Raw genomic sequence first — 24,943 nt, forward strand, 5'->3', positions numbered from 1 at the left:
GGAGGTCGTAGGCTAGTGAAGGTGGTTCAGCTGGGGTTTTTTGTTTGTTTTCAAACATTTTTATTGATTTTTTTTATCTGTTTTTTAGAGCGAGAGGAAGGGAGAAGCTGAAAAAAAGGAAACATCGATGTGAGCGGAAGGAACATCGATGGGCTGCCTCCTGCACGCCCCCTACCGGGGATCGAGCCCGCAACCTGGGCGTGGGCCCTGACTGGGAATCACCGGCGACCTCTCCGTGCACCAAAGGACACCCAGCCTACTGAGCCACACGGGCCAGGGCTGCTTCAGCTGTTTTGTCCTTCGTTTTCAGGGACCATTGCCTTGAGCTGGAGAGTTCAATGGCTGACAGTAGGCTCTGGGCTCCGGACCTAGGTAGGTAACAGATCAAAACTAGGGATGCAAGGTCAAATGTGCTACTCCTGCCCCAGAGCCTCTTGGGAGGAAAAGGTCGAGAGATGTTAGCCCTGTTGGGGTTTTTTAATTATTAGTGGTTTGTGTGTGAGTGTTGTATGTGTTAATGGATGTCATGGATCATTTAGGAATTCACGGTAGAGGTCAAACAAGAGCTTTTAGTCTGATTTTATGAACAAGATTGGCAGATGGATGGGGAGTCCTGGTTGAACAACCAAGCATATTTAAACCCATAGTCACGGTTATTTTTACCATAAAGTATTAAGTTTATCTTAAACACCCCCCCACCCCCACTCAGTTATCTAACTATTTTAGCACCTAGTCACTTCCCTCCTACTCTCCTCCCCTCTCTTTTAGTATCATCTAGTTTTAGTGCTGGAATGTGACAGATATGCTGTTGGGTTTCTGCCTTTTAAACACTAATACACCACACAGAGGCTCGACTTACAGGACTCTCTCTTATCTCCAGCTTCTCACTTTGTTCTTCTTTGTTGTTGTTTCCTAGGGGCTCAGCTGGGAGTTTCCGGTTGTCTGAAAAAATGCCAGAAGAGCTCCCCAGATGCTAGGAGGCAGCAGCCCTTTTCTGGAAGGTCCTTTTACTTGGATCTGCCTGCTGGCAAGACTCTCCAGTTTTTGACGGAGGCAATCCAGCAGCTGGGTGGGGTATGTAAAGTGCTTCTCGCCTGTGATCCCCGGGTTGTAGGGCAGGAGCTGGAGAAGGATTATACCTGTCTTCCAGGTGTTTTCAGTGGTATTGCTACATTTTTCCAAAGCAATTTTCAGTATAAGCCACTTTTAAAAATAAAGTTAATTTTTTTCCCCTAATTAGAAGAAAAACAATATCTGCTCATTCTAAAAATGTTAGAGAACATGGAACTGCTGCAAGTGACAACCATCATTTTGATGTATTTGTTTTTTCCTGGAGTCTTTTTCTCTTTCTTTCATTTTCTTTCACAGCTTTATTGAGATACAGTTCACCCATTTGAAGTGAATAATTCAGTGGGGGTTTTTTGTATAGTCACAGAGATGGCCAAGTGTGATTAGACAGTCAATTTTAGAATATTTTCATCACCCTAAAAAAGAAACTAAGGCCCATGTCAGTCTCCCCATTTCCTCTCGATACCCCCAACCCTGGGCAACCTTTTATCTACTTCTGTAGTCTATCCTTTTTTTAAAAAAAAAAAAAAAAAGCTTATTTTCTGTGTAGCTGTGATCATAAATATATTTTTATTACCAACTTTTGCCCATAACCTTAAAACATTAGCACTTCCCTATCATTATTGTCCCTCATATGCATTATTTGTAATGAGAATATAATATTCTTTTGAGTAGATTGTTAATTTACTTAACTTACCCTATGGCCATTCAGATTATTTCTAAATCTGAGCTCTTACAAATAACACTGTGGTGAACAACTCTGGGTAAAGAGCTTTTGCTGTGCTTGAGTTCTTTAAAATCTTTTTAAAGCAGATGTATGTCATATGGTACTTGTAGTCAGGGTGGGCATGGACAGCTCTTGTGTTTAGAAAATAGAGGATAGTGCTTGGCCCAAGAGCGGTGGGTCACTGGGGAAACTGCTGGAGGAGACTTAGAATGCAGAGAATCTTTGCTGTCATTCTAACAGAAACTCAGGGATGTAGAGACTCAGCAGTGGGGATGGACTGAATGACCGTCATACACCCCAACTGGCTCCAAAATTTTGAACTTTTAGTCTTTCCTATCATTTAGGCTTTGCTATACAAAACAAACAAACAAATAAAAAAACACCCCAGGATTTGGCCTTAAAACAAGTTATTTCTCACTGCTCTCTGGGTTGGCTTGGTGGTTTCTCTTGCAGCTACATTTGGCTGGAGGGTCAGCTGGGCTGGAAGGACCAAGTTGACCTCACTCACACATCTGGCAGTCGGTGCTGGCTGCCTCTGTGGCTTCTCATACGTACGAGAAGCTTCTTACATGCATTGTATGAATGTACACTATCGTGTGCATATACAGTAAGCTAGACCAGCCAGTGTACTCAGTGGTCTCGGGGTTTTCCCAGAAGGTGAAGGGAGAAGCTACAAGGCCTCTTGTGGCCTAGGCTCTCAAACTCACACGTATTATTTACACCATTGTATTGGACAACAGGAATCCCATTCAAGGGGATGAAGAATAGGCCTCTACCTCCTGATAGAAAGAACAGCAAAGTCACATTGCAAATGAGTGGGTACCCTGGGATGGGAGGAATGTATAGCCATTAAACTGTCTACCAGCCCTGGCCGGTTTGGCTCAGTGGATACAGTGTTGACCTGCGGACTGAAGGGTCCCGGGTGCAATTCCGGTCAAGGGCACGTACCTTGGTTGCAGGTTCCCTGGCCTTGGTTGGGGTTTGACATTGATATTTCTCTCTCTCTCCCTCTCCTTCCACTCTCTCTAAAAAATCAATGGAAAAACATCCTCAGGTGAGGATTAACAAAAAATAAATAAAGTTGTCTGTTATAAGCATTGCTACCCCAGCTTTTATATTTCAGGACGATGTGTACTTGGGGGCCCAGTGCAGAACTGCGTTTGGTCTATTTAAAGACATTGATTCTGGAACTTCTAGTAGCCAAGATTTCCTCTCCAACCTCTCAGTATTGATGATTCCACATCTGCCTTTGGTTTTCAGCCACCTGTGTGATCTGGTTTCAGGTAATTGAGGGTTTTCTGAGCAAAGAAGTAAGTTACATCGTGTCCAGCCGCAGGGAGGCGAAGGCAGAGAGCAGTGGGACAAGCCACAGAGGCTGCTCCAGCTCCAGCCCCAGCGAGGTCAGAGTGGAGACACCGTCCATGGCCGATCCAAAGGGCAGCCACACCAGGCCTTCACAGAAACCCGTAGACTTGGTAAGAACCTCGTGGAGCCCTAGCTAGTTTTTCTCAATGGTTAGAGTGTCGGCCCCGCAGACTGAAGTGTCGCAGGTTCGATTCTGGTCAAGGGCACGTACCTCAGTTGCAGGCTCGATTCCCGGCACCGGACAGGGCACCTGTGGGAGGCAACCAATAGATGTGTCTCTCTTACATATTTATATAGGATAACCATTGTCCCACTCCCACGGCTCTAGCATTTGTTTTTGCCATATTACAGAAGGTAGACAGAGGTATTCCTTCAGGTCATAACTTTAAAGATTTTTTTAAATTGTGGTAAAATGTATATAAAAATATGCCATTTAACCATTTTTAAGTGTACAGTTCATTGGCATTAATTATATTCACACTGTGGTGTAACCATCACCACTTTTTTGTTTCCAAAACATCACCCCAAACAGAAACTCTATAACCATTAAGCAGTAGCTTCCCATTTCCCTTCCCTACAATTCCTGTCTATGAATTTGCCCATTTTAGATACCTCATATCAGTGGAATCACTGATATTTGTCCTTTTGTTTGTGGCTTATTTCACTTAGCATGTTTTTTTTTAAACAAAGACTTATATATATATATTTTTAAATATATTTCTTTATTGATTTCAGAGAGGAAGGAAGAGGGAGAGAGAGATAGAAACATCAATGATAAGAGAGAATCATCGATTGGCTGCCTCCTGCATGCCCCCTACTGGGGATCGAGCCTGCAACCCGGGCATGTGCCCTTGACCGGAATTGAACCCGGGACCTTTCAGTCCGCAGGCCGACGCTCTATCCACTGAGCCAAACCGGCCAGGGCACTTAGCATGTTTTCAAGGTTCATCTATGTTGTAGCATGGTTAAAATGGCAGCTCCTGTGTTGAGTGTCTGCCCCCTGGTGGTCAGTGCGCATCATAGCAACCAGTCAGACAGTCGGACACTTAGCATATTAGCCTTTTATATATATAGATAGATTGTCCCTTTTTATGGGACTGCAGAGTCAGGGGTTCAGAAACAATAGGAGAGTCCTCTGAACCATAGAGGGCTTGTTGGAATTGGCCTACACTTATCAGTGGAGAGTGCGGAGACCCTTAAAGGGAAGTCTTAGAACATTTGTAACACTTTGATCTCTGGTGAATTCAAAATGCCCTTCTCCACCAGGATCCAAACCACAGCTACCCATGGATGATCTGAACTTGGGTGTGATTCTACCTTTACCTCCAAAAGGCTCTAGGCTCTCATTTCGGCCACTCCTGAGCTGTGGTTGCTCCCAGCTTTCCAAGACATGACTCCTGGCCAGCACCTGTGTAAATATCTGTTTTTGCACAGGTGGTTTATATAACATATCTCATTGCTCTTCTCTTCCTGTCAGGTACCTATGAGCAGAGGGAAGGAGCTACTGCAGAAGGCCATCAGAAATCAGGTGAGCTGAGGGTCCCAAGGTTCTTCTGAAGTACAAATGACCCTCAAACAACACAGGCTTGAACTGTACAGATCCACTTACATGTGGGCTTTTTTTTTTTTCTTCAGTAAATACCTGTATTGCTTTTGATCCATGGTTGGGAGTACGCAGGTGTGAATGGCCAACTGTATTCATTGATCTATGCCAGGGGTGGGCAAACTTTTTGACTTGAGGGCCACAATGGGTTCTTAAACTGGACCGGAGGGCCGGAACAAAAGCATGGATGGAGTGTTTGTGTGAACTAATATAAATTCAAAGTAAACATTATTACATAAAAGGGTACGGTCTTTTTTTTTTTTTTAGTTTTATTCATTTCAAACGGGCCGTAGTTTGCCCACAGCTGATCTATGCCATTTTATATAGGGGACTTGAGTATCTGTGGATTTTGGTATCTGTGGGAAGTCATAGAACCAATCCCCAATGAATACCAAGGGACAAGTTTTTGGAGAGTCAGAAGTTATGTGGATTTTCAACTACACAGGGGTCAGAACCCCTTATTTCTGCATTGTTCAAGGGTCAGCTCTACTAACAACACAAAACACACAACCTATGAGATGTATTGTTGTTTCCTTCTTACAAATGAAGAAGTGGAGCTCAGAGAAGTTAAGTAATTTGTCTAGAGCAGCCCGTTTGAAATGAATAAAACTAAAAAAAAAAAAAAGACCGTACCCTTTTATGTAATGATGTTTACTTTGAATTTATATTAGTTCACACAAACACTCCATCCATGCTTTTGTTCTGGCCCTCCGGTCCAGTTTAAGAACTCATTGTGGCCCTCGAGTCAAAAAGTTTGCCCACCCCTGGTCTAGAGCCACCTAGGGTGTCAGTGGTAGAGCCAGGATTTGACTCCTTGATTTTTCCGACTCACAGTCTACCAAGAGAATCTTGGAGGGATGCTGTGGGATGTGAAGCTAGACTTTCTAAACCTATTTTCTTAAAGATTTTTAAAATTTATTTATTGACTTTAGAGAGAGAGGAAGGGTGGGAAGGGGCGAGAGAGATAAACATCGATTTGTTGTTCCACTTATTGATGCATTCATTGGTTGATTCTTGTATGTGCTCTGACCAGAGATCGAATCCACAACCTTGGCGTATCGAGACAATACGCTAACAAACTGAGCTACCCGGCCAGGGCCAGACCGTAAACCTTTTACAAAGTAGCTGCTTATACCTTTTGTGAGAACCCAGAACCATTCAAGTTAAGTGGCAGGAGAGGAATTAATTAACATGATCTTGTGAGAGGAGTCATTAAAGTGACATGAGGCTGGGTGCATTGGCTGTGATGAGGGAGGGTGATGTCAGATTTGGGCAGCAGGGCAGGAAAAGTGTGGCCAGCATAGCTTCCTGCTGGGTGATGGTGATCGTCACTGGTGTGCATTACTTACTGTGAGCTTTCTTCACAGAGGCCCTCCCAACAAGCAGCTCTCTTATAAGCATGTGTTCCTTCCCGGTCACAAGGTGGCTGGAGCAGAGTGTGCGGGTAGATCAGCAATCCATCCCCTCCAGATGTGGCCAGCCCATATGGAGGGTTGGGGTAGACTCTTCCCCACAACATCCCTCCATGCGGATGACCCAGGGCCCCCAGAAGCCAGGACGACCTGTCCCCGTAGTGTTCAGGCCCCGTGGCGGCTCCTGCTGCTGCCTGACTCTGCTTCGTCTTTCCAGGGGAGCAGCAGCGGAGGAGGCAGCGGGAGCCCCAGTAGCCTCCTGACCAATGCCCGCTCCTGGGGAGTGAAGATTCTGCATGTGGACGGTACCGTTTCTGCCCAGGGCTCCTACGGAGGGCGGAGTTGGTGACTGACTGGGAATGTCTGCATTTAGAGGGATCGGAGTTGTAAGCTGGCTGGAAGCCAGGCATGCTGTTACCGTGTTGATCCACAAAGGTGGGAGGGTGTGGAGACCAGCTGTAACAATAGCAGAGTGTATGTACTAGAAGGTGCTATCCTGTTTAACCCACTCAACAGCACGCCTCAAGCTAACGTAGTAATCTTGTTTTACAAATAAGGAAATAACCCTAATATCCATGACTGATTACCGGGTATTTACTCTGTGCTAGGAATTAACCTAATTTAATCCTCACCACAGTCCTCTGCCTAGTGTACTGATGAGAAGATTGAGCCTTAGGGGGATTAAGTACATTATCCATAGTCTCACCAGGAGTGAGTAGTGTGATCCACATTCCAGCCTGGTTTGGCCCAACTACACCTCATGTTCTTTCTTCTTTATGGGGTTGCCTCACACCTCTTTGCAGGTTGTAATAAATTTGCACCAGAACAGCTGTCCTGAGTGGGCTGGCAGTGACTGGCCCTCATATCCAGCTCCACTGCACATTGGCTTTTCTCTCATCCTTGAAGGGGCTGATCAGATCCAGCCTGAGATCTGCTGGAGAGATAGAAAGTCAATAAACTGCCCTGGCCGGTTGCTCAGTGGTTAGAGCGTCAGCCTGAGACAGAAGAGTCACGGGTTTGATTCCAGGTCAAGGGCATGTACCTTGGTTGCAGGCTGGATCCCTGACCCCAGTCAGGGCACATGCAGGAGGCAACTAATCGATGTGTCTCTCTCACATCGATGTTTCTCTCTCTCTCCCCCCTCCAACCCCCCTTCACTCTCTAAAAAATAAAATCAATAAACATATCCTCCTCGGATGAGGATTTTTAAGAAAAGGAGTTGTATTCAGTGCTACAAAAGAGCATGAAGCCAGCTTAGGTCCTTTTCCAGGATAGAGGACTCAGCCATTTCTTTTATCAGCAGGTGCAAAGGTGACATGTAGCCAGAAGGTGGCAGGCAAGGCTGGTGTGATCCAATGTACCAGGCCTGGTGAGACTAGTCCCCAGGAAGGGGCTTTGCTGGGGAAGTGAGGAGTGGAAACCTTTAGCCACGGCCCTCTGTTTTCTCCACAGAAATGATGATGCGCGTGCAGCAGCTCTCTCTAGATGCTTTATGTGTGAAGAAACAAGGGCCAAAGAAGCCAGAGGTAGGTCATCCTGCTGAACTGAAGGCAAATGGACGGTTTGCAAACTGTTGACAGCTTTAGTAAATCTATGGGCCACCCAAGCCTCTGCTCCTGGCCATTCTCGAAAAAGTGAGAGGAGTGCAGCCTCTCGGTTAGCTCATCCCTGGGGTCCTCGTCTCCCTGCAGATCCCCTGTGACACTAGGCATTCAGTGCCGCCTGGCCTCGGACAGTCCTGGCCTACAGAAAACATAAATGCTCATGGCTTACTGGCCAGGCTGCCTTTCTGGGGACGTCTCTTGACCTGGGAATGAGCCTACAGATAGCAGGGGTGGGGGCAGGGGTGGGAGGTGTGGTTTGAAATAGCTGCTATAGTCCAAATTCTGGTTTGGCTTTCCCTCCTTTGCTGGAATTAGAACTGTGTGTATCATATCCAGAGAGCCCGGACTAACTTAAAGCCACAGAGCTTTCACCCGGCCAGAATCTGAGGAAGGACTAAGCCCTGCAGGTCCACTCAGGGCCTGGCACCTGGGAGCAGGACCAAGACCAGGAGTAAACCACATGCACACCCAGTGGAGCACTCAGCCTCGGCGCCCCTTGCCCTGCACCCTCTGGTCTAGGGGTCTCTGGGAAGCAGAATAGGTGATGATGATAAATAGATTTGCATTGTCACAATTGGAAAAGGTATATGGTGAACATCTCCAACTTCTGTTCCCCAGCCACCGCCCACCTTGAGATAAGCAGTATGAACAGTTCACCAGGTATCCTTCCAGGACTCCGTGCACGTACAAAAACTCTCCCTTTTATGCAAACGCACAGTATTTTTACTTGGCTTTGTCCACTTAATAATCTTTTGTGTAGATGCTTGGGAGTCTTTTGGAGTGAGTTCTGGGCACCGTCTGCTGATCTCTGAGGGGATGTGGAAGGCTGCTTTGGGTGTCTTTGCCCTGGATGTGTGGCCTGGAGGAGGTCTGCAGTCATGGATTCACTGGCTCTCTCATCTTGCCCCATCCCCAACCCTAAATGATTCCTTATTTTTTTCCGTTTAGTTTTTAATACTAGCTTTGTTTGACCTTGGCCTAAATGTTGGTTTTGACCACCAGTCAGGGGGCACAGGAAAGCAAAAGGCACTGTCTTCACCCTTGTCCTGTAAGCCGGCCTGGAATGGCAGCATGCCTGGATGGCCCCGATCCACCTGACCAGCTGCCATGTGTTTATTTATTTATTTATTTTAATATCAGAGAAGAAGGGAAAGAGAGAGAGAAACATCAGTGATGAGAGAGAACCATTGATCGGCTGCCTCCTGCACGCCCCCTACTGGGGATCGAGCCCACAACCCAGGCATGTGCCCTGACCGGGAATTGAACCGGGATGTCCTGTCCTGGTTCATAGGTCGGTGCTCAAACACTGAGCCGCACCGGCTGGGCACTGCCATTTACTGAGCACCTACCCTGTGCCGGGTCTGTTACCTGCCCCTGCCCGTTTGTGCCACATCCAAGGAGGTGGTGAGTGCTCCTCCCATCACAGGCCTGTGGGGCCCCACAGCTCTTGCTGTTGCCCCCGCCTGCGCCTGCGTTCCCTCCACAAAGTCAGCTGGAGATTCGCACACAATGCTCACCGCTCATTGTGCCCCTGGGGAGGCGGAGGGAGCCATTGTACTCGGGTCAGTTCTAGCTCAGAACCCAGCTGACGGCAGGAAGCAAAGTGGGGCAGACTCACAGTCACTCAGCTCACCAGCCCGGTTCCCCGACCCCCTTAACCTATTTTCCTTTTCCATTTAGGGAACGTGTCCCGCAGAGTCAAGAACACGGAAAGGTCAGTGTGGGAGCTGTTCCTCATCTAATTGCAGTCCCTCCCTTCCTAAATGCTTCCCTGCGACTCCCTCTGTGGCAGCATCTGCTCACTTTTCTGCGGCAGGAAGCAAGTCCAGGTCGTGTTGTCCCATCGTGTTTCCGGGGCCAGGGCTTTGGAGAGGACAGAGGCAGAGGAGGCGCATCCATGAGCACATCTAGAGCTGCTGGGCTGGGGCTTCTCCTGCGAGCCAAGACCCCCTGCGGCCACGCTGGCTCCTGCGTCCTCTGGCTGTTCCCGGCCATCAGTTGAAGTTCCCCATCCTTTTCCTCTGATTCAGTGTGGAGTGGGCAGTTGAACAGCTGCCTCCCACTTTCAGAAATGCCAGCTCCCTGAAGCTGACAAACAGGCAGATTGACAGGCCCGGCTCCCAGCTCCTCTTGGACAGCAGGAGGGTTCCTCCTGGATGTTTCTCCCGAAGATGCTCTTTAAGTGGCATTTATTCGAGCACAAGCAGGAGCTAAGAAAAGTCACTTGGCACCTCTCGTGTTCGAAATTCAAGGAAACCTGTGGGGGAATTGACTTTAATAACTGTCTCCGTTAATTAGACAAGGACTCGCCCCGAAAGAAGTAATTACTGGGAGACAGGCAGCTTTTTTTGCTTGGGCGCCGGTGGCCTCTCGAACGGGTCTAGAAGCTGTGAGGTGCCATCCTCTTTGGAGACTTGGTGGCTGTTAGTTCTGCCCAGGCTTCCAGCCCGTTTGACAGGACTCTGGTCACCCTGGGAGGGTAGAACTGCTTCTCGATGCCGACGAGATTGGGTGCCCCGTGCAGCTAACCAGCCAGGAGGGCATGGATCTCTTGATGAACTGACTCCAAATTTGTCCTCCCAGAACCCCTTTGCCCTATTTTGTTCATGAACCAGATTTCACCTTTGATGTTTTTTTTACCATCCTTTTGCTAAGATCTCTAAACACTCTTTAGTTCTCTCCCTCTCTGCTCCTCCCTGCCCCCTTTCCCCGCCCCAAAATAAACCAGGGTCCTCATGGGGAATTCTGCTGGGAGTGATGGGAGGAGCACTCACCACCTCCTTGGATGTGGCACAAACGGGCAGGGGCAGGTAACAGACCCGGCACAGGGTAGGTGCTCAGTAAATGGCAGTGCCCAGCCGGTGCGGCTCAGTGTTTGAGCACCGACCTATGAACCAGGACAGGACATCCCGGTTCAATTCCCGGTCAGGGCACATGCCTGGGTTGTGGGCTCGATCCCCAGTAGGGGGCGTGCAGGAGGTAGCCGATTCCCCTCAAGAGCTGTGGGGCCCCTCAGGATTCTGACACTAGGAAGAAAGGTCGGGGAAGCAGCTTTTAGCAGAAAGCAGCAGCGGGTGGGTCTCTCCCGCTCAGCTCGGTTTCTGGTGGTCAGTTACAGCCTCCAGGAGCCACGTGCAGGAGGCTCCTCTATCCTGCGGAGGGAGGGCATGCCAGGACCCCGGGCACCCTGCAGCCTCTGCCCCCAATAGTGGAACTCTTTCTCCCAGGGCGGAGGCTGGGAGAGATGAGAGTGGGTGCCTCACGTCTGCCAAATGGAAAGGCGCACCTTGGGGCAGCACGTGTTCCAGCTCTGAGCGCCCCTTTGGCTTTGGCAGGGCCTTGCCTCTCGGCACTTCCTGTGTGTGCCGCGAGGGCCCTGAGCTGGAGCAGACAGGTGGCTAATGTGTGCCCTCTTCCTTTCCAGTGGCCAGACTGAAGGCACCGTTCCTCAAAATCGAAGATGAGAGCAGGTGAGTGGGGCTCCTCCCTGTCCCCTCACCCCCACCAGGCCCACACGGAGGCCAGATCCCAAGCTGACGTGGGGTCATGGAGTCCCTCAGCCCTGCACCTGTGTCTTCCCAGAAGCCACTTTCTCCCGTCGTGAAGAAGTCTCGCATAGACCAGGGGGAGCCTCTGAGGGCGCACTGCACAGCCTGCACTCCCCTTGGTATGAGCCGGAGGTTAATGGCCCTGTGTGTGAATTACCTCCTTCTCATGCTCTGCTTTTATGATCTCATTTACTCCGAGGTGTATGCTGACACTTGCTATCGAATGGTTGTTAGAGCCAGTGCAGGGCTAGTGCAGTCATCTCGGCTGAAGTGAGGTGCTTGGGGTGGTGCTGGGATTCCCTTGCACTTGAAACCCTTCTGTTTTGCTGTGCAGGGCCCTCTCCTGGCACGTGCCGTCTCATGACCGCTCTCAGTGGGAGAGAGTCCATCCTCTTCCTAGTGGGGAAACTGAGGGCAGAGAAGGGAAGGACTTGCACATTCCCACTTTATTAATGAACCTCAGCTGAGGCTAGACGCCAGGTGTCCTAACTGTGCCATCCGGCACCCTCTCCACTCTGCCCTGTCCACCATTGGGGCCCCTTTGTACCTGGAGCGGGAGAGTCCATTGATGATAACCTGATAGCCACCTGGGTTAGCGCTGACTCTTCAGTAAGTACTAGATCAAAGTCCGTGTGAATCTATAATTCTCTCAAAAGAAAAGGGTTTTGAAAAAAGAAAAAGCTCATCTGGACCTGGGACCAGAATTTTCTGGGCCCCTCAGCCTCATGCAGGGCAGCTGGAGACCCAGCCCCGGGAGCCTGGCATGCCTGCCCATCCTCCAGGCCCTGCACACAGTACAGACGTGGTCTTGGTGGCCCAGAAATGAGTGGAAAGAACGTAGGGATGGCAATGAGGTGCTATCTTGTCCAGTTCCGGTGGGATGGGGTCCATGCCTGTCAATCCCAGCCCCTTCACAAGCAGTTAAATATAAGTAGTCATGACTCATAGACGGCAGCTGAGAGATACTGTCAGTGCCTCAGGATCTCCCTGCACGTGGCAGGCACAGGTGATGCCACTGTCACTGGAGGGGGTACACGTGCTTGCGTGCCCCTAGCATCATGGGCAACAGAGGAGATCCGGGCGGAGCTGAGGTTTCTTGTGAATCTCTTGATGTGCTGTTCTGAACCAGGTGCTCTTCAAAGCCTCATAGCCTTTCCAACCTCAGCATCCCAGCTTCCTAAGCAGGAACAAAACAACTTTGAAGAGAAAGAAATGGGGTACCAGGGCTGTGGAGGGCACCCTTTTCCCTTTAAGGGTCCAAGAACTCTGCTAATGCACTCCTGAGGCCAGAGGGCTCTCACAGTACCACCCAGGAACCATGGCCTGCACTCCCCCTGGAGCACAGGCCATGGCACCAAACACGGGGTGCCCGCAGCTCTATCACGGGGTTTGCTGAGTGTTCACACATGATCAGATCTGGCTCCGAGCTTGAATGTGAGCAACCTGAGGCAGAGCACCAAACCCACCCAGTATCCTGACATCCGGAACCTGCACTGGGCCTCCTTTCTCTTCAGAACCCTCCCCTGCAGAGGGTGCCGAGGACCAGCCCAGAGCAAGTGTTGCTCTAAGTGGAGCAGGGAAATCACTGCCGTGGTTCAAACATCCTTCCATTTAGATTCTGTGAGGCTGGAGACCCCAAAGATGGTTCTAGGGTCGAGAAACAATGGAAGGGTCAGGAGATGTGGCTTCCGGTCTGGCGTTGGCCACATACTGGCTGTGAGCTCTTATGCAAGTTCCTGAACCTTTTGGGCTTCATTTACCCCACTTGTTCCACTCAGCTCAGAGCTCAGGGGGTGGCTGTAGCATTCCATGAGGCAGTAGAAAGTAGACAGGAAGAGCGTAAGTATTAATTTCACCTAGTAAGGCTGATGAGAATTTTGTTCTACAACCTAAAAGATGTGCGGGTGAGAGTCCACTTTATCAGGAATGGAACTCCAGGGAGTTGGGCTGGCACCCCTTCCTCACCCTTTCCCTTCCCCACTATAGTCAAAGTGGAAGTTTTCTGTGTTTCAGGAAGTTTCGTCCTTTCCACCATCAGTTTAAATCCTTTCCTGAAATTTCTTTTCTGGGACCCAAAGATGCAAGTCCCTTTGAGGCCCTGACGATCCCGGGCAGCTCGCGCCGTACCAGGTGGGTCTTTCTGGTTCCTGATTAACAAGGGCTGGTGACAGGCCAAGGTCCTTCCCCTCGGGGGCCTGCTGCTCAGATTTGGGAATGGCCATGTGTCAGCTCCTTAGGCGAAGTCTATTCTGGGAACTTAGCCCAGAGAAGAGACACACAAGGAGAGTTCATTCATTTTCCTTGGTGTTCTCCAGCCCTACTGAAGAATTTGACTGGTGTCCAGAGGACAGTTGGCTGGTTTCTGAAACTCAAATCTATAGACCACCCTCAATCAGAGCCCCCTGAGGTCCCATAAAAAATGGCTTCTGGACCCCACTTCACCCCTACAGAATCACAGTCTCTGATTATGGAGCCCCCAAAGCTGCATCCTCACAAGCTCCCTGGGCGATTTGATACACATCAGAGTGGCTTATAGGCTTATCGGTATTCCCGCTCTGCAGATGTGTGACGTGAGCCTTCACTGACCAAAGTGCAGAAGGAACGCGGCTTGGTGCAGGGTCTGGATGCCTTCTCGGGCCCGTTCTAATTTCGGGCCACAGAGTTGTTAGTTCATAGACCAGGAGAACAGGACGGAGCAGACTCAGGCCAAGAGGACCCAGGGCCAAGGAGAGCCTGCAGGTCCCACCAGCAGACAAAGGAAGTGGTGCAGTGGGAGGAAAAAGAGAACGGAATGTGGCAGTAGGCCGAGGGGAGAAGAAACAGTGAGCTGAGGTGGAGTTCAGGTGCCCTTCACATCTTTCCTAGAAGGCGGAAGGGATACCAGAGAGCCAGCCAGGGGGCTGCGGGCTGGGCTGGCAGGTGGTGCTAGACCTGAGATGGCCTGGGAATCGCAGAGCAGCCGAGATTGTAAAAGGAAGATGGTGAAACAATGAAGCTTTGGTACCTGCACATGAGAAGCATACGGAGGACTTTGGCCAGGGTTCCGTGTGTGTGTGTGTGTGTGTGTGTGTGTGTGTGTGTGTGTGTGAAATCTGGGAGGAAATGTTTAATTTTTTAAATTTAAAAGTGATTATTTTGGCCCTGGCCGGGTGGCTCAGTTGATTGAAAAATCATCCCAGACACCAAAAGGTTGCAGGTTCAATTCCCAGTCAGGACACGTACAGGAGGCAACCAATTCTCTCTCTCTCTCTCTCTCTCTCTCTCTCTCCCCCCCCCCCCCCTTCCCCCCCCCCCCCCCTTTTATCTTTTTCCCTTTCTCTCTAAACTTATCCTTAGGTGAGGATTAAAAAATAAAAGATTATTTTGGTTCAAAATTCAAGCATTACAAAGGGTTTAGAGTAAAAAGCCTCCCACCACCATCCTCTAATCTCCAGATCGTGGGTCTCTCTCCAGAGATGGCTTATGTCAGGGGTCCTCAAACTATGGCCCGCGGGCCACATGCAAATACAAATATTGTATTTGTTCCCGTTTTGTTTTGTTTTTTTTACTTCAAAATAAGATATGTGCAGTGTGCATAGGAATTTGTTCATAGTTTTTTTTTAAACTATAGTCCGGCCCTCCAACAGTCTGAGGGACAGTGAACTGGCCCCCTGTTTAAAACGTTTGAGGACCCCTGGCTTATGTGCACAGAAGTACATCGTGTCCTTTGTTCCCTCTTCTCACATAAAGAGCAGCCTAAGATTTGCTGTGCTTGGTCTTGCTTTTGCCACTTTATCTTAGATTAATTTCCTATTAGTACCTGAACAGCATCCTTATTCCCTTTTATGGCTGTAGTGAATAGTCTTTTTAAAGAAAATTTGATTGTTTAAGTATATTTGCAGAATAAATTCCTAAAAGTGGAAATGCTGGGTCAAAGGGTGCCTGCATTTATAATTTTGATAAATGTGGCCAAATTGCTTTACATGGAGATGATGCCAGCAACCACTCTGACCCCCACCCCCCTTGGAGAGAGCCTGTTTCCACATCCCTCGGCTAATCCTGAGAGCTGTCAGGCTTGTTGATTTACGCCAATCTGATAGATTCAAGACCGTGATCTCGGTGTAATTAGAATTTTCATGTTTTTCTCTATGAATGAGGTTCAGTCTGTTTTGTTTGATCATTTGTATTTCTTTCTGTGCATCTTCTGCATATCATTTGCCCGTTTCTCTATTCAGTTATTGATCACTTTCTTATGGATTTGTAAAGAGCCCTCCAGGTAGTAGGGAAATGAGCCCTTTGCTATAGTGTTAGTTATAAATAACACAGACCCCACTTCGTCCAGTTTGTGGGTTGTCTTTTAACTTTGCTTGTTTTCTGCTGTGCATACATTTTTTAAATTTGCATGTAGTTAAATTTATCAGTTTTTTCCTATTTTTTCCTGTGTTTCCTGGGTTTTGTGTCATACTTAGAAAGTCCTTAAAGGAGGATATTTTAGATTTGTTGAGTTTGCCCATAGCAATGGCCCACAGGCCATTAGAAAAACAGGATTGAAATTCAGACAAGGTGTCAGGTTTGAGAAAGATTTTAAAGTCCTCAGTTAAGATGGCAGCTGTGCAGGGGACAAGTAAGCATGAGGGACAGACCAACTCAGGGGACATTTAAGGTGGAGGAGGTCAAAGGCAGTACAGCCCCCTTGTTACTCTGGAGGCCTGTCCCCTTCATTTTTAGGGCAAATGAACGAGGGTTTGGGTGTGAGCACAGAGCTGGAATTGCTCTTCCAAGGATTCTCGCTGTCAGCCACCACCACCCGTTCTCACCTGTGGTTTGAGATGTGTGGGCGGAGAAAGGGCAGAGCTAGGACAGGGTGCCCATGGGAGGTCTCATCTTCCTCGTCGCCGCTCCTGCCATCCTTGGACAAGTGGTGCCAAGTGTAGGCAGGCCTGCCTGCGCCTGCCCAGCTCCGTGGTGGTTTCAGTTCATCTCTGGCCTGGGCTCCAGGCCCTGGAGCAACAGTTCTGCTCCGAGGGCCCCAGCAGTGACCACTTCCCCGTCCCCGTCCCCCCCATACCCTCCCCAGAGGACCCAAGGACCGAGAGCCACGCCCACGATCAGCCACCCGCACCGCGCCCAGGAGGAAGAAAGGTTACTGCGAGTGCTGCCAGGAGGCCTTTGAGGAGCTCCATGGGGTGAGCCCCTTCCCACCAAGCAGCTGCTTCCCAGACTGTTCTGAGAGCCATTCCTGCCCCGTCTCCCTGGTGTGGCTGGAGGTCTGCTGGCATCCTACCCTGTCTAACGCCTGTGCCTCCTCTCATCCCCGGACAGCATCTCCAGAGTGCCCAGCACCAGGGCTTTGCCCGAGAAGCCCACCCGTATGCAGAAGTCGATCGGATCATCGCCCAGCTCAGCCACAGCTTTGCGGAGATCCCCTTCCTCGCCAGCCTCCCCAGGTGAGCGCCGTGCTGCAGCCCTGCTGGGGGGGAAGGGGTGGGGGTTAATATGGCTCCGCCCTCACTCTTCTGATGCTGCCTCTCTAGGTGGGAAGGAACCTCAGGTTGGTGGCAGCCTGGGCCAGGCTATGCTATTTTCTCTTTCCTCACCTTTCTTTCCAATCTCCTTCTATTTGGTTCACTTTACATGTGAGTGGTGGGAAAGACCTCCATGTGTGTTTAGCCAGTTGGGTTGGAGCCAGACCAGAGTGCGGCTCCCTCCCTTCCTGGGCGTGAGCCCTGCCACAGCTGTGGGGGCTGAGAGCGTTCAGCCCTCACACTCACGGTCATGTCTGGTCATGTGCCTGTCTGGCCGACTAGAAGTGTGGAGGGCGGACTCTGGGCGGGTGAAGAGCAAGTCTTTCTGCCTCTAGAAGTTACCCCCAGAAAGGGATTGCAGGGGGTTCCAGGGTTCTCTGAGCTTCCACCAGGAGCTGTGGCTTCCCCTCTCAGCCCAAGTCTCCACCTCAGCCTCACTTCCTGGGCCCAGCTTGGACGGCCAGGCTCTGCTGCCTCCTCCAGCAGCCAAAGGGCACAGCCTCCTCTGGGAAGTTGTTAAATGGGACAGCCTGTAGCTTCGGGCCGTCCCTGACCACAGGCCACAGAGCCCAGAGAGGTGCAGACAGCACTGGCCACTGCTGCCGGTCAGACCCGAAGAGCGAGCGTTTCACAGGCCCCAGAGCAGGCAGGTCTCTTCAGCACCTAAACCCCAGCAGGGCAGCATCATGCGTGCCCCACCCTGCCCGCAGCCCGGCCGGGAGGACCCCAGCTGACTGCCTGCTTTGCAATTGAGCCTGTGGCCCACAGGGTATGTCTGTCCCCACAGGCAGCCAGGCTCCCCGGCTTCGGATCGTGACCCTCTGTCTCCTGAGACGGTGCCTCCCAGCCAGCCCTCCTATGGCGGGGCAGCGTCTCCCAGGAGGAGGAAGGAAGACGGCCCCCAGGCCCCCAGCATCCACGAACAGGATGGGCTGGTGGGCGGCAGGAAGTCACCAGCTGAACGTGTGGGGGCTGGTGAGATGCTCGGACCAGTAGCAAGCTGCCACGACCCGGGGGGCTCAGTTGATGTTGTGGACCCCCCAGGGACAGTGCTGTCCAGAAGCCCTACTTGTCGCTGCCTCCTGACCAGCTCTGAGCTTGCGGACCTCTCCCCTGGCCCAGAACCGGCACGTGTCGGCCACAAGCGGAAGGTTCCGTTCCCCAGTGGCAATGCCGAGAAGAGGCCGGGGGTCTCCTGGCCACAGGCCTCACTCTCTGTCTCAAGAGCCCTCAGCCCCTGTGGCACCAGGACAACTGATGGCAGGCATCTCTTCTCCCTTCCCCTTCCAGGCCCTGAGTCCAGGCCTCTGACCTCCCCCCTGCCCTTGTGCGACCCACAGACCAGCCTCTCCCTCCCAGACCCCTTGCCCTGGCAGCCCTCAGACAGGCCAGCAGAGCTCTGGCCCACACAGCCCCCCTGGCCCGGAGGAGGATGTTCCCCAGGATCTGAGGGTTCTGAGTGTGCAGCCTCTGGCCCCGGCTCTCAGCAGACTGACCAACTTCCCAGCTGCTCAGCAGCTCCGGGCCAGCTGTCAGCCCACCTGCACTCGGCTGCAGGCACGTAACCCCCAGGGGGGCCTGCAGACAGCCAGGCTACCTCCCCTCCCTCTGCCTGCCAGCGGGGGAGCCAGCCTCTCCCAGCCCCCTGCCTCCCTGTGTCCCAGCACCAGCAGCAAACTGCTCCTGTGAGTCCCCTGGAGCACGCAGCTCTTCATGGGGCCGGTCAGCTCCCAACTCGAGGGCCAGGTGCACAGATATAAGTTATACCTCTGCTGATTGCTGCTCACCCAGCCAGGGCAGCCCAGATACACGGAGGAGCAGCACACCAGGGCCTCCCTGATGGAGCCAGAGGAGCCTGAAGCCCGGCCTTTGAAGTCCAAGTGAACAGCTGTTGTCATGGCCAAGTGCAGGGTGGACACATCGAGTCCTCCCACCACCCCATCTTCAGGTAGAACCAAGAGAGTCAGCTTGAGGGCTGCCCTCTCTTACCCGATCTCCAGCCATGATCCTGACGGGGCAGTGACCTGTGATGGGCTAGTCCGGCCATAGCCAGCTGCCCACCTGCCAGGAGGCAGAGGCAAGGTTGGCACAGGAAGGGATGACAAAGAAGCTGGAGCAGCAGGACCCTGGCCTGGCTTCCTGCCCCCCGCAGAGCCCAGGGTAGGTGTTCCCCCCCTCCTTTCTCACAAGCATGTGGCTCTCCTGCTTTCCAAAAGCCTGTGTTTGTGTCCCCTCCCCCAGCACCCCACGCTGTGCACACAGATCTCAGGAACATCTGAAGCAGAGGAGGGGCTCGGCTGCTGCACTCACCGAGCTCCCTCCCTGCACTCGGAGTGGGCCCAACACTGACCTTTCCCCTGAGCCCACGATATGGCCAGATGCCCCTCTGGGGACAGACCCCTCTGGGCTCTTCCCTGCCTCAGTCTGGGCTGCCCACCCCGGGGTTCTGCTCCAGGGTCAGTGGTTCACCTGCCAACGTCTCCATCCCCTACTTTCCTCCCTCCCCAAGGACCTCCCCCCATTTCTTTTCAGCCAAGCCATTAATCTGGAGATGGGGATGAGTTTGCTATCGATTTTTTGGCCACATTTTTGTTATTACATTTTGTACTGTGGTTCTTCTCACCCTTCTCTGCCTCTGTGTGCTTGTCTCTTTAAATGTTGGAGCTACCAGAGCCTGGTGCTATTCTGTTCTCATTTTGGAGGAAGAAGTGGGGGCCTAGCTGCGGGTGAGGACCTGAGTTGTTAGTTTGGAAATAGAGCAAGTGTGTGTGTACAACCCTCACAGAGGTCATGTTTGGCCTTTTTATGCCATTCCTGTTAAATTTCACAATTAATCTCGATTCAGGAGCTGTAAATAAATTCGTTAATAACAGATAGCTAAGAGATGGGGCTGGAGAACAGTGTTGGGCCTTCCTCTGCCCTCCAGCGACCTGAGGCCGGGCTGAGGGCCCAGTTGATGGGGACAGAGTAACTGGCTAGCAGGACAGGAGCCTCCTGCAAGTGAGAGCCTGTGTGAGTGCCACCCTCCCCAGAGGCCTAGCCCCCGGGGGCTGAGGGCAGGTGGGCCTGCGTCTCCGGTCACTCACTTGGCTCTGTTCTCTGAGTGGCGGCCTGGAGAGGGCATGCTCAGCACCCTCCCCGGGAGCCTTTGCTCCTCCGAGGACCCTGCTAAGGGCCCTCTCCCCTTCCCCGGGGCCTAGACAACGGCTTCCTCTGGTTCCTGATGTGACACATGGGGATGCCTCGTCCCCCAGTGCCTTTCCCATGATCCTGCCGCCCTGGGTGAGGGGGTCCCCCACCTCTTTCTCAGACCTTGTCTCTGATACTCCACCTGCTGCTTATTCCCAGACACCAGGTTCTGACACCCTTGTCACCATCTGCCCCGGACCTCACATCCAACTGTGTGACTTTCCCTCCCGTCTCACCGCTTGTGACCTTGGATATCGCATCTCAACCAGGTCAAGCCCCAAGGCTCCTTCTCACCGTAGCTCTGTCTCTGTTCCGGCCTCCAGGATATAAACTTAGAGGGGACCCAGGACAGAAGGGTGCCACTTGACATACTGGGCCCCTCAGTGGCCCTTGACATGGGGGCTTAAAGCCTCCTACTCCCTCCCTCTCAACCCGTGAGCTTAGCTCACACTCAGCAGCCTCTGCCTCATCCCACTCAGTCCCTCTTCAACATCTGACTCAAAGGAAGCAGTGTCCCTCGCCCCCACCCCCAGGTCAGGCCAACCCTGTGTTCACCCCACCCCTGCTGGCCTCGTCCGTTTCCTCCTCGGATTCCCCAGCTCTCCTTCCCTCCCCCTGAAAGCTCCAGCCTGGAAAACACTCGCATTGATCCAGTAGCTCGAGGAATGCTCCCTCCTGTTCTCTGGCTACTTCCTTGGTCTATAGCCATAGCCGCCTCCTCTGCACCTCCCTCCCCCTCCCGCCCTCCATCATGGAAGCACCGCTGGCATTGTCCATTCCAAGGTCACTGGATCAGCTGCTAATTACCAAAGCCAGGTTTCTTTTCTCCTTTCCCATTTTCTTGAACCCTGGCTCCCCCATTCCTGGCAGCCCCAGCTTAGCCTGGTTGCCTTTCTCTCCAGCCTCCCCCTCTACTAAGTGCACCCAGTCAGCATAGGCCTGTGGTGTCTGCGAGTCACTCCGCTCTAATGAGCCTTCCAGCCTCACTGCTTCCCCAGAAGAGGGCCTGGGATCCTTGTTCTTGCCTGTAGACATGGGCTCTTTCACTTGAAGTTATGACCTGAATTGGTAGCTCTGGCCTTGACCACCTGAATTCTAATCTTCACCTGGGCTGGATGGGAAGGCAGGTCTTGCCAACACCCCAACTCACACTCACTGGGCAAGTCCCTTCACTATGAGCCTGTTTCCTTATCTAAGAAAGGGGCTTGGAGGACATGATTTCAAGGGTCCTTCCTTCCAATCCCTCACACCCCTCCCATCCTGCTGCCAACACAGACCCGCTTACCTGGTAACTCATTCCTGGTCCAAGACCGGCTCCCCTTCCCGCTGTCCTGTCTTTCCTGGCATTCGCTAACACCTGCCCCCTCGGCCGGCCACTCCAACCAGTCCCACGTCTCCCTATTCACCCCCTGCTGACCGTCCTCTCCTCACACCCACCCAGCTTCCTGGTGTTCTCTGCCATGCCCCCTCCCCCTCCGCCCGGACCCCATCCAGGCAGGCTGATCCGCTTGTGTCTCTAACCATAGTGAGTCTTTTGCTCTTGGTCTCTGACCTGGAATGCCCCTCTCTTCAAGTTTATATTCCATATTCTCTATGAACCCTGTAGTGTAAGCCTTCAGGCCACAGAGTTCTGAGTTCAAATTTGGATCCTGCCACTTTGTGACCTTTGGAGGTACTGGGCCAGAGCTTGGCACACTGCGAACACTCGGTAAACTAGCATTACCGCCACCTACACACACACACACACACACACACACACACACACACACACACACACACACACACACACACACACACACCTGTGAGCTCCCTCCCAGACATTTCAATAGGTTCATTTCACTAATCTCCCACCTTGGATGGTTGTCTGACTCGCATCCTCATCTCCAGGGTAAATCTGTGGATGAAGCTGCTTAGGGCTCTGTGAGTCACCTCCTACCTGGGTCCCCACTTTCTGGGGTGGTTTCCCAGAACTCTAGGAGGATCCCTGATGTGGGCAAGGAAACCTGCACCCTCACATAGCATGCCGGGCCCTCAGGGCATGACCACCTTTGTGCCACTATGAAGCTCTCAAAGGATGGGTGTCGCCCCAGGATTTTGGCATCTGGATGCCTACAACTCCGAGGCAAGAGCTGCAGAGACTAAAGAAGGGGGCTGGTCAGAAAACGGGGGGAGCATGAGGCTCCCCGGAGGAATATTCAATCACAGGAGTGGTCCTCCACTGGAGGAAAGGGCAGACACTGCGCTGGGATCTGGGTGAAAACAGTGAAGTCCCTGTCCCAATACTGTGGGCACTTCTGCTGCTCTCCACCCACCAGTATCACGTCACCAGGCATAGTCTCTCCATGCTCTGGGTAGAGAGGGCCCCTAGGCCCCCAAGGCATAAAGCAGTCCCTTGGGTCCTGGGCTTTCTCCTTGGCACCTTAAGGTCAACACGGATGGTGCGAGCCCCTTCTGTGCACCAGGCACTGGAGGATAAATTAATCCAGTAGCTCGAGTCCCCCAACCTCTCTGAGGCTCATCAGTTCACTGTGAAGGAGGGCTTTTCTACCCCCCTTTTCACAGATGAAATTGAGACTCAAAGAGGTTGGGGACTTGCTCAAGGTCACACAGCCATTAACCAGGATGGAATCCCAGCCCCCTTGCCTGGTGTGGTCTCTGCTATAGGCCCCACGGACGGGGCTCAGGGCCTGAACGTCCTCCATGGGCAGGAATCACCACCCATCACTCTGCCCCAGGACTGAGGCAGCTGAATCTCCCCCCGACCCCCTTACCTGCAGCTGCTAGACTAGCTAGGTCTTGGCTCCACATCGACCCAGCGTGGCCCCTGTGCAGAAACACTGGAGGGAAGAATCGGCTACAGGGCAGGGAGAACTAGGGGAAGGAGGCCCAGAACTCCTGGTAGTGGGGCCTAAGGGAGGACGGGACCAGAGCCTAACGGCTTCCTCAGCAGGCGTGACCCCGAGGGTGACATCAGACAGAAACAGTGACCACCAACCTCTACTTTCCGGAGTTCCCAGGCCTTCTCCTGGGAGAAACAGGCAGTGGGGCACGGGGGCCAAAGGAGCCCGCCATCGCAGTGGGGTTGGGTTGGAATCCGCCCCGGGACCCTTGGTTTGGTGCGTGAGGGAACTGAAACGGCTTCCAACTTGGGAAAGGCATGCGCTTGTGGCAGAGCTGACATGCAAGACAAGATGGGGGCCTCGGGCTGAGGAATGGGATGTGGTCAGATGAGGGCCAAGATGCCTGCTTAGAGCTGGGAACTCAGGAAGATGAGGAACTCTCGGGGGCCAAGGACCATAAGATTGAGCCTCCACTGGAGCTGGCCCAGAAGTCACTCTGAGGGTTCAGGAAGGTCTCCCCAACAAGGAGCCCGGGACACACATGGTAGGGATGTGCCACAGTCTTGGAGGCCCAGGCCACAGATTGGGCTCGCTGTGTGGTCCTGGGCATGTTGAAGGAGGGGATCCACACTCCCCCACGCCCAGGGCCCTCCATGGTGAAATGACAAACCCACCTATCCTTCTGGGAGCACGTCGGCTCAGGGCTTACTGACTTGGCCCTGGACCATGGCACAGGTGGGGCAGGACAGATGCACCTGGTGCTGTGTGTGGGGAGGAGGAGGGGGAATAGATGGACCAGAGGGACCAGTCTCCTCCAGATCCAAGATAAAAGGCAGAGGTGGGGCCAGAGAGGAGTGGGGCCCTGGGTATGGAATGCACCTCTGACCAGCTAGTTATATGACGTTGGGAAGCTCCAGCAGCCTCTTGGAGCCTCCGTTTCCCCATCTATAAAATGAGGAACCCAGTCTCTCCCTCCTGGGTAATTGTCAGGGAATGTCACATAGTAGGTCCTCATCTCCGAGAGCCCCCTCACCCCTAAGAGGTTCCCAGCGTGAAGGAACAATGGCCTCAGCCTTCCTGAGCATCTGGGTCGGGAGTGGCAGGTGGTTGGAAGGGGAGAGTCACCCGTTCCCAGCATTGATGTCAGTGCCTCCCGGGAAATCGCCTTCTCACCTCTCCTGAGCCTAAAATAGAATGAGGGGGGCTGTCACCAGCCGCAGGCAGCTCCCCCATTCCTGGTGGAGGCCCTGGGTCCTCAGGAACGCAGAGGACCCAGGAAGGGGTTCCCTGCCTCCACTCCTATTCCTCAGTGACCTGTGGGCTCCCAGGGTGGGTTCAAGGAGTCTCTGGCTTTGGGCACAAGGTCAGAGGGGGGCCTCACCAGGGGTACCCACTTCCACCACCTCTACTTCATCTCAGTCTCTGGCTCCTGGGGTCCCTAGCAGTGGTCAGAGATCCCAGCCCCCAGTCAGGGACCCATGTTGCCCAGGGACCCAGTAGCTGGGCTGGGGGTGCAGGGCAGTTCTAGTGGTAGGTTGGTAGGGCAGGTGGTTGGCAGGTGAGGCAGCCTGGCCTGGCTAGAGAAGGAAAGCTGGGGGGCTCCACAGGTATTTCTGCTCCTCAAAGATCTGGGCTGACAAGGGAGGGGCAGAAATGGGGCATGACTGCAGCATGTGAGTGACCTGGCCAGTTAATAGGACGTTTGGGGGGAAGGATTGCAATGCCCTGTGTGAGGGACTCGGGGGCCATCTGTCCGGGTGGCTCAGGGACAGCAAATCCTGAAGCCCTCCTGGAGGCAGGGTCCTCTTTGAGCAGGAAAAGGCGCCTGTCGATGGGAAGGGATCTGGACCGAGGGTGGGGAGGACTCCACAGTGACCCGCTCTGCGAACCTGGGCCGGGGACAGCCACGCCCCCGCATCTCGATCTCCCAGGTCCCCAGACGGCGGGTCCCCAGGTCAGAGCCCGGGGCTTCCTGTGGACCCTGCCTCCTTCGCCCTAAAACCTGCGGGTCCTCGGAGCTCCGGGACCGATCGCCGAGGAGGGGGTCGCGAGATGGGAACCGGTGCGCCCGGCCCTGCACCTG

At 52.7% G+C, this 24,943-nt stretch overlaps 2 protein-coding genes across 2 annotated transcripts in view; both read left to right on the top strand.

The window, feature by feature from the left end:
* The first annotated feature begins 158 nt into the window (after nt 1–158).
* On the top strand, nt 159–19,463 carry DBF4B (DBF4 zinc finger B). The gene is made up of 12 exons (XM_014537752.1): nt 159–372; nt 917–1,074; nt 3,079–3,270; nt 4,638–4,688; nt 6,393–6,480; nt 7,628–7,701; nt 9,460–9,493; nt 11,204–11,249; nt 13,341–13,457; nt 16,384–16,492; nt 16,629–16,753; nt 17,619–19,463. The coding sequence occupies exons 1-12, from the start codon at nt 339–341 to the stop codon at nt 18,394–18,396; spliced, it is 1,806 nt and encodes a 601-aa protein (XP_014393238.1). The 5' UTR covers nt 159–338; the 3' UTR covers nt 18,397–19,463.
* Nucleotides 19,464–23,237: 3,774 nt separating this feature from the next.
* Nucleotides 23,238–24,943, top strand: part of ADAM11 (ADAM metallopeptidase domain 11) — a 25,176-nt gene continuing 23,470 nt past the window's right edge. The window contains exon 1 of the mRNA XM_014537774.1: nt 23,238–23,350. Within this exon, the coding sequence (XP_014393260.1) occupies nt 23,238–23,350 (113 nt within the window). The remainder of the gene's footprint in view (nt 23,351–24,943) is intronic.

The sequence above is a fragment of the Myotis brandtii genome, unplaced genomic scaffold (genome assembly GCF_000412655.1).
Source record: "Myotis brandtii unplaced genomic scaffold, ASM41265v1 scaffold1814, whole genome shotgun sequence".
NCBI classification, from domain to species: domain Eukaryota; kingdom Metazoa; phylum Chordata; class Mammalia; order Chiroptera; family Vespertilionidae; genus Myotis; species Myotis brandtii.